The sequence below is a fragment of the Hordeum vulgare genome, chromosome 1H (assembly GCF_904849725.1).
Source record: "Hordeum vulgare subsp. vulgare chromosome 1H, MorexV3_pseudomolecules_assembly, whole genome shotgun sequence".
Classification (NCBI taxonomy): Eukaryota; Viridiplantae; Streptophyta; class Magnoliopsida; order Poales; family Poaceae; genus Hordeum; species Hordeum vulgare.
In genome coordinates this window covers 84,493,174-84,502,337 of record NC_058518.1, presented here as the reverse complement: position 1 = coordinate 84,502,337, position 9,164 = coordinate 84,493,174, and the positions used below count along the sequence as shown (strand labels likewise).

At 42.2% G+C, this 9,164-nt stretch overlaps 1 protein-coding gene across 7 annotated transcripts; it reads left to right on the top strand.

Moving 5' to 3' along the window:
• The first annotated feature begins 425 nt into the window (after positions 1 to 425).
• LOC123425514 lies at positions 426 to 5,909 on the top strand. 7 transcript variants are annotated; one of them, XR_006621848.1, is made up of 11 exons: positions 426 to 713; positions 809 to 997; positions 1,929 to 2,054; positions 2,225 to 2,340; positions 2,695 to 2,866; positions 2,955 to 3,241; positions 3,903 to 4,180; positions 4,260 to 4,373; positions 4,450 to 4,591; positions 4,692 to 4,793; positions 4,960 to 5,051. XR_006621848.1 is itself a non-coding variant. In XM_045109216.1 (6 exons), exons 1-6 carry the CDS (start codon positions 441 to 443, stop codon positions 5,572 to 5,574), a joined length of 855 nt encoding a protein of 284 aa, XP_044965151.1. In that variant the 5' UTR covers positions 426 to 440; the 3' UTR covers positions 5,575 to 5,909. The 7 variants fall into 7 exon arrangements, 2 of the variants coding, with proteins under 2 accessions (XP_044965151.1, XP_044965160.1); XR_006621855.1 differs by lacking the exon at positions 4,692 to 4,793; XR_006621845.1 differs by lacking the exon at positions 4,960 to 5,051 and having other exon boundaries at positions 4,692 to 4,802.
• Positions 5,910 to 9,164: the final 3,255 nt, after the last annotated feature.

Below are 9,164 nucleotides of genomic sequence, written 5' to 3'. Positions count from 1 at the left end.
TCGTACCACTACTAGGAAAAGGGCTATAGATGATATAGATACTAATGGCGCACCACACAAGCAGTGCGCCACTATTATATAGTAGTGGCGCACCATGTGAGGTGTGCCATTAGTGTGATGGACACTAATGGCGCACCACACACTCGGTGCGCCACTACTATATTTTTTTAATTTTTATTTTTTTTACAAAACTACTAATGGCGCACCAGCAGCTGGTGCGCCATTAGTAACCAGGGTTACTAATGGCGCATCTGTTAGTAGTGCGCCACTACTATAAAAAAATTGGTTTTTTTTTGCAAACTACTAATGGCGCACCACAGTTACTAATGGCGCATCTGTTGGTGGTGCGCCATTAGTAACTAAAAACGGGGGACACAGCGAAATATCAGGCGAGCTTTCCCCAAATCGACCGCGCGCTAAGTATTTTCCCCAAATCGAACATGTTGGAGGAGTACGAGAAGCTGGCCGCCGCCGTGCCCGACGGCTCCGCCAAGCTCCGGGTCTTCCTCTTCCCGGCCTCCGGGGCCGACCAGCCCGCCTCCGGCTCCGGCTCGCACCTCACCGCCGTCGACGAGACCGGGCAGCGCTACATCGACGCCATCAAATGCGTCTCCGCCAACGCCGTCGCGGCCATCCGCCGCAGGGAGAGCGTTGCCACGGCGGCTCGTCCGCGCACAACTCCAAGGCCTCCGAGCCCGCCGGCCTCGCGGAAGGTAAGTCGCCGCGGGCCGTGTCGCCCCCGTCCGTCCCGCCTGGGTATTTTTATTCAGCTGGGAGCCACACAAACCATGCTAGTCCCTTCCCGCAGTCGCTGGGATTTAGTGTTCTCACATCGTCAACCCCGGCAATGGGCATTCCGGCGCACAACCCAGGCGCGCCCGACCGCCGGGATGGCCGAAAGGAGCCTCTGGGTAGTTCGATTGGCTTCCCTTCTTGCAGTCGAATTCATGGTCGGGTCCGTCGAGGCCAGCCCGGGAGATGCTCATCCGTTGTACAGGTGAGAGCAGTTCTTGGCTCATCTCGTGCTGCAGATGATGTACCATTGCGCCAGATTGCCGTTTATTTCTTTATACTTGATCCCAGGCCTTGTTGTATAGGTTGATTCTAGTATTTTTTTTAGTTTTGATTCCTATCGAATTGCTGAATAGCACCCCTGAAATTTCAGGGGCCCATTTCTTTGTTCGGAAAGGTAGGATCAAATACCAAATGATTTGGTTTCTCCAAATTCCTATGGATTTCCTTCAGTCCAAAGTACCACTTTGCCGTTTACCATAACATTTGTATAGCTTTATCAAATTGTAAATAAAATTGCTCTAAAAGCAGTTGATTAGATTCTGCTAAATTGTGTGACAGTGTTACAGAAATGATCTTAATCAATGATGTGTTTGCTTGAACATCGTCTGTCCCATAGCCGTTTTGTGACAGCGAGTCGAGGCAACCTGGGGTGACAGGATGCCTAGGTGCTCGTGGTCAAATTTCAGGATACAAGAACAAATAGTAAATAATATCTCATATTATATGATAAATTGAATTTATGTGGACGCACTTTAGGAGATATAGCAGCACAATGGTAGAATAACCCCAGTTCTAATCAAAACACTAACAGTGGATTACCATAAGTCAATTACTAGGCGACACCTATGAAAGCTATTTCTTTTCTAGCGTGTTGAGTTGTTCATGTTTAATTGATAGTATCATACTTGCAGTATTATTTTTCTTCTAGTATCCTTCCATTTTTCTTTGGCAAAATGCTTTGCGGAGTCATACTGTTCAAATTGGGATGGTGTTTGATTGCATATAGTCTGATCTACTAACCGTAATCTGAAGAATGCGCCACACGATTCGAACTCAAGCCTGTCAGTTTTGTGTTTGTTACGTATTGGTTTCATCTCAATTTGGACTTGTTCTTTCACTTGTTCATTTCGCAGGGCGACCATGTAGATGAGTTTCAGCAGCTCTGTGAGGTACAGAGCGACAAAGCAACCATTGAAATTACAAGTCGTTTCAGGGGAACAGTACATCAGATTCAGTTTGCACCTCGTGACATAGTGAAGGTAGCCTTGGATGATTACTAGTTATAAATGTTTCATTTTCTTGTTGATGCTGATATTCCTTTTTTATTAGATCTTGGAATGCTAACAATATTATTCCTCTAGGATTTCTTTTAGTCTGAATAGATTTATTTTACTTCCTCAATTTTCTGAAGTTAGTATGCGCTTCTTAGGTCGGTGAACAAATCCAGGAGTTCTCCGTCATCGGCAAGTACGACGACCCGCTCGACCCGGCTGGCTGTTTTCTCGACCTTGCCGCCATCCACGCCAGGGAGGAGGCCGCCCTCAGGTGCGTCATACTGCATCCCAAACCCTTTTGGTACTACTTTCTAGTCATTGCTAGTTAGGCATCAGATGCTTATTTATCTTGTTTGTATTTGAGATGCGGTCAAGATTCAATCAATGGATTTGCTCACTCCAACTGTAGATGCTCTAATGTGCTGTTCTTAGTTGAATCATAGTACTGGTCAATGTGCAGCACCGGATTTGTAAGGATCATGCACACTGATCAGATACTCAGATCTCAGCAGAAAATCTCTCTAGATTTATGTATACCTATGGATACATACTAATTCCTCGAGGAAAAAATGTGTATGCTGCTAAAGCATGTGGTAGGTTCCTAAACTCCTAAAATGCAGTGCAGCCGCATCTATCTTCTTTTTTTGGCAAGACAAGGCGCCATGGCTAAGGTATACAAAGAAAGACTGGTCAAACAGTGCAAGGCTCTCTCTCTTGACTCTTGTTGTTACTTGTTGCTGATAATGCTCAGTGATAATTCTGAAGTATGGCTACTGTCCCTACGATCTTGATACAAGGTAATAATTACTGAAGGTGTAGAAATTTACATGTGATAAGTTTTTAGGTTTTTTCTACGAAGATAAGTGATTTTGCATGTGACTGCAGAAATTGATGAAGCAACAGGGAAGGACCGGATCCGGATGGACGTGTACTTTACATGAGATGGAATGGATAGATGCAGATATGAGAGTAGATGGATGGGCATTAAATCGACGGCCCATTCAATGGATAGCTCCAAAACCAAAGTCTCCGTTGGATGTACGGCGTGCGATGGATGTGATCACACGATGGAACAGGAGAACATTTTGTAGTAAAGCTGGAACATTAATCATTAAGGTGTGGTCGTCGAGCCGCTCCGGCGGTGCATGGACAGAGCAAGGGAGATACTTGAGGTGAGTCTACCAATATTTTTGTTGTGGGATAGTGTATTTGATTGGTGTGAGTGCTCAATTAGCTACACGGTCTATTATCTGCCAATAATAGTTGCAAATGTTGAAACATTCTCTGGCCACTTTTGAGTTTTTAATGGCCTCTTCAACTAAACGAAATTTTTGTAGGACTTCAGTTCTTAACTCATAGAGGTTGTTTGATTTGTAGGATATAATATTTCCTCTTCCTCTTGTGTGCTACTCTGCACTCAGTTTCAAAGGAAATGTTCCATTATGCCTAACCTACTGGATTTCTTTTCTTTTCTTTTTGTCGATGACAATTATGGCATGCAACTAATCCCCGAAGACAATTCATGTGGTTTCCCGTGCTGTAACAAACAATCTCTTATGCTCAGTATATGTAGGACAGAACACGTTATGGCATCCAATTTCTGTCCTGCTCATGTCTTTTCAGTTCCTATGCTCTGTTCCGCATAGGCTCTAATTGACTTAAGAGTTACTGAGTGAGGGCAACCAATTGTGTCCTACTAAAATTATGCTTTGATATGAATTTTAACGCAGAGTGAAATTTGTTTACTAATCAGCTATTTTTATTTCTCGATTACACAACTACCATGCTCGATTCAAGCCTCAAATTTTGTTTTTTGGACTTCCCTTTTATCAGATAAAATCAGGAGGTCTAGTTGTTTGGACAAAAGGAGACATTCATTTTGTTTACAGATGAAGTAGTTATCTAGAAAACATAAAACATCGTCAGAAGTCCATAGCTGATATTCAGAGAGTTCCCCTTGAAAGATGCACTACGCCTGAACCCCAGTGGAAACACGAAAGCAACGCTGACATACCTGCGCAAGCTTACACGTCCTTTGCCAACACTAGCAGATGAGGAGCTAACATACCTGCGCAAGCTTGCACGTCCTTTGCCAACACATTTTGCTCTAGGTGATTATGTTATTAATTTTCAGACTTCATACTTGTTATTCATTTTTATTGGTGGTTCCAAATAACCATGCTCTTACAGGATGATTAAGTATTAACTGCTTCCGGCACCCTTACCTTCTTATGCATACATCACCTTAATGTTCCACACAAAATAATGTAGAAGCACAAGAAAAATGGTTTTTCAGATTCCTCGGTATGATCCACACCCTGATAAGGCTCAATTGTTAAATCTTTACCATAATAACTTGTCCAATTGTGTCAACCTTCAGGTCCTCTGCAATTTCTTTGCTACAAAAAATACGGCAGCTAGGAGGCATTGCCATTATGCATACATTGGTGGCCTGCCTCCATCAAACTGAACCTGAGCAACGGGTTTTAGCGGCTAATCTTCTCCTTCAATTGGATATGCTGGTATCCTTCTCTATCGAAGCTAGTCTATTTCAGAATCAATCAGATCTGTACTACAACGTTGACATCTTTTCTTTTCTTTTTGCAACAACAGCAACAACAGATAAAATCAAAAATTGGGCCAAGAGTTGCTGTTGTTGTGAGCACGCGACAGGAAAGGAACGACGCCATAGTTGAGCTAAGAGAAAAACAGGACAAAAAATTGGTGAACGACGCCATAGTTATAAAATAAAGAATGCATTCACCTAACACTTTAAAACATTTTTAAAAAGAGGCTGCATGATATGAACAAAGGAATTTGGATACATTCATGAAGGTATACTGGTCTGATTATTAATTTTATGTTAAATTTTCTCCACGTACTTGTACAGTCAAGCAAGATTGAAGTTCCAATTGGGCCTCTTCCCTGGGCGCCACTCTCCCGCTGCTCCTCCGACCCAAGTGCCGACAAAATGGAGCTCGCCAAGGTATCATCCCCCACTATGCTCCCTCTCTCTCATGTTCTGCATGTCCCTGCCATCGGTTACCTGGGGGTGTTGCTTATTTTCAGTATTACACCAAATTCTCTGTGTCTAGTATGAGATTTGAAAAGATGAGATGAGTTGTTGTCTCATTATCAGCACATTCTTTTTCTTGTGTTGTGTATAGTATGTATTTGAATATGTTTTATGCCAGACTCCAACTTTAGCAGCAGCACTAGCAGTATGTGATGCCTGATGTGGCTTTAGTTAGTCAATTCACTGTTAACAGCAAGTATTTTTGTTATTAAGATAACCACCATGACTTGATATTTGTAATCTGATTAGCTACTCCTTTGCATTTCTTTGTAGTGGCTCAAACTGTGGTAGATAGAATTTATGTTGTCAAGCTTTGCCTTGAGAGAATTTGTATGCTAGGATGATTATGCTCATAATCCATTCACAGGGTACAGCTGCAGGCACACTTCATGGACGAGGAGGACCACCCACAACGATGAACATGTGTGAACTCACCCCCGAGCCTGACGAGCTCGACAACGACAACATCGTCAACCTTGATCTCGATGACAAGGTTGATCCCTAGCTTAGTGCCGACACCGAAGAGCAAGCCCGCCTTCTCCAGAGTTTGCAAAGGAGCTTTACGTTCAGGGCATGGTTGTTTGCACAGAGTGGCGGACACTACTTTGATCCTTTGACAGATAGTTCTTCATAATGTGATAGTGTATAGGCCTTCTTTCTGGGGACCTACTGCTCAACTACTGCACTCCTTGGCTGCTACCGACCAAAATTTTACAAACCTGTCTACATGTTTTGTTTCTATATATTTACAAATATCCTATCAATCCATTTTTAAAATGTATGGGCGCGGCAACGCGCGCCTTTCTTGATCTAGTATGTTTTGTAACCTGTGCAAATATCAGAAAAAATAAAATAAATACCTAATATTCATACTAGTGGCGCAACACTCAGCACACTAGTGGGGCACTTCAAAAGCACACTAGTGGCGCATCGTCAACTAGTGCGCCATTAGTAAGCCAGAGCATATGGGTAAATATGGCCCTGGGAGGCATACTAATGGCGCACCATAAGCTATACTAATGGCGCACCAGGATCTATACTAATGGCGCACCAGGATCTATACTAATGGCGCACCGGGATCTATACTAATGGCGCACCGGGATCTATACTTATGGCGCACTACTTGGTGCGCCATTAGTATACCAGATACTAATGGCGCACCGTGAGAAATACTAATGGCGCACTGCCTGGTGCGCCATTAGTATACCAGATACTAATGGCGCACTTGTGGTGCGCCATTAGTAAAAAAATCTAATGGCGTGATGCTAGTGGCGTACCTATAGTGCACCATTAGTAGCCAAAATAGGTGCGCCATTAGCAAGCCTTTTCCTAGTAGTGTACATGCTATAATGAAATCTCTTCAAGAGAAGCTCGAACTAGAAGTCTCTATACCTAGAAAACTTCATTATGAGTGGGAACCTACTATCAAAATCAAGATCAAAAACTATGAGTGCAATGCTTTGTGTGATTTGGGTGCTAGTGTTTCCGCGGTTCCTAAGTCTTTATGTGATATTCTTGGGTTTCATGAGATTGAAGAGTGTTCTCTTAATTTGCATCTTGCGGGTTCTAATGTCAAGAAACCCATGGGAAGGATCGATGATATTCTTATTGTTCCAAATAAGAACTATGTACCCATGGATTTCATTGTACTTGACATAGAGTGCAATCCTTCATGTCCCATTATTCTTGGTAGACCTTTCCTAAGGACTATTGGTGCTATCATCGATACGAAGGAAGGGAATATTAGAATTCGATTTCCCTTAAAGAAGGGCATGGAGCACTTTCCAAGAAAGAAAATAAGATTGCCTTACGAATCTATGATGAGGGCTACTTATGGTTTGAGCACCAAAGATGACTATACGTGATTCCATCACCTTATGCCTAGCTAAGGGCGTTAAACAATAGCGCTTGTTGGGAGGCATCCCAACAAATCTATCCTTTTTCTTTCTGTTTTCTGTTTTGAGTTGATTCTTTTTGCTGCTGATTGCTATGCAAATTCTTCAGACCGTCGTAATCTTTCAGAATTTTTGAAGTAGGAGAAGTTTACGAAGTATACAGATTTCTACAGACGGGTCTGTTGTTAACAGATTCTGTTTTTATTGTGTTGGTTGCTTATTTTGATGAAACTATGGATAGTATCGGGGGGGTATTAGCCATGGAAGATTGAAAATATAGTAACCCAACATCAGCATAAGTAGAATTCAAGTTTGCTACAGTACCTAAGGAAGTGGTGGTTTCCTTTCTTATACTAATGTTATCACGAGTTTCTGTTTAAGTTTCGTGTTGTGAAGTTTTCAAGTTTTGGGTGAAGTTCTTATGGACAAAAAGATAAAGAGTGGAAAGAGCTCAACCTGGGGGATGCCCAAGGCACCCCAAGAGATTCAAGTATGCCGTAAAAGCCTAAGCTTGGGGATGCCCCGGGAAGGCATCCCCTCTTTCGTCTTCAATCCATCGATAATGTTACTTGGGGCTATATTTTTATTCACCACATGTTATGTGTTTTGCTTGGAGCATCTTGTACCGTAGGAGTCTTTTATTTCTGTTGTGTCACAATCATCCTTGCTTCACACCTAGATAGAGAGACATGCACTCACCGTGATTTTGTCGAGCTTCACTTATATCCTTTGGTAGACAATTCAGCTCACATGTGCTTCACTTATATCTTTTGAGCTAGTTGATTTTGCTCTGTATGCTTCACTTATATATTTTAGAGCACGGCGGTGCATGGCTTGGTAGTTGATCTATGCTATGAAAGTAGTCTCAAAGCGGTAGTTATCCAAAGGGATGCGAAAACTTCCACCTTCATGTGCATTGAATAGTTAGAGAAGTTTGATTCATCTCAACTAGTTTTGAGTTGTGGTTATGGTAATATTGAAGTTATATTAGTAAGGTGTTGTGAATATAAAAATACTTGTGTTGAAGTTAGTGATTCCCATAGCATGCACGTATGGTGAACCGCTATGTGATGAAGTCTGAGCATGACTAGTCTATTGATTGTCAACCTTTGTGTGGCGGTCGGGATCGCGCGATGGTTTATACCTACCAACCCTTCCCCTAGGAGTATGCCTTGATTGCTTTGTTTCGTTTACTAATAAAACTTTTGCAACAAGTATATGAGTTCTTCATGATTAATGTTGAGTCCATGGTTTAGATGCACTTTCACCTTCCACCATCACTATCTTCTTTAGTACCGTGCAACTTTCGCCGGTGCACAAAACCCACCATTAGCCTCCCTCAAAACAGCCACCATACCTACCTACTATGGCTTTTTCAAAGTCATTCCGATATATTTCCATGCAACTACCACCATGACATGTGCCACCACGTCTACATTGCCATTGCATGATCATAATTAGCTAGCATGATGTTTCCATTTATGTCTATGCCATGCTAGATCATTGTCACGATACACTACCGAAGGCATTTCATATAGAGTCATCATTGCTCTAAGTTTTGAGTTGTAAGTGTGATGATCATCATTGATGGAGCATTGTCCCATGTGAGGAAATAAAAGAGGCCAAAGATGCCCACCAAAATAAATAAATAAATAAAGAGGCCAAAGAGCCCATCCAAAAAATGAGAGAAAATGAGAGAAGGGACAATGCTACCACCTTTCCACACTTGTGCATATTAAGCACCATGATCTTCATGATTGAGAGTCTCTCATTTTGTCACCACCATATAGCTAGTGGGAAATTTTCATTATATAACTTGGCTTGTATCTTCCAATAATAGGCTTCCTCAAAATTGCCTTAGGTCTTCGTGAGCAAGCAAGTTGGATGCACACCCACTAGTTTTCTTTAAGAGCTTTCACATACTCATAGTTCTAGTGCATCATTTGTATGGCAATCCCTACTCATTCACATTGATATCTATTCATGAGCATCTCCAGAGCTCATTGATATGCCTAGTTAATGTGACCATCTTCTTCTTGTTTGTCTTGCAACCTCCACCACACTCCACACCACTTATAGTGCTAAAACCGTGGCTCACGCTCATGTATTGCGTGAGAGTTGAAA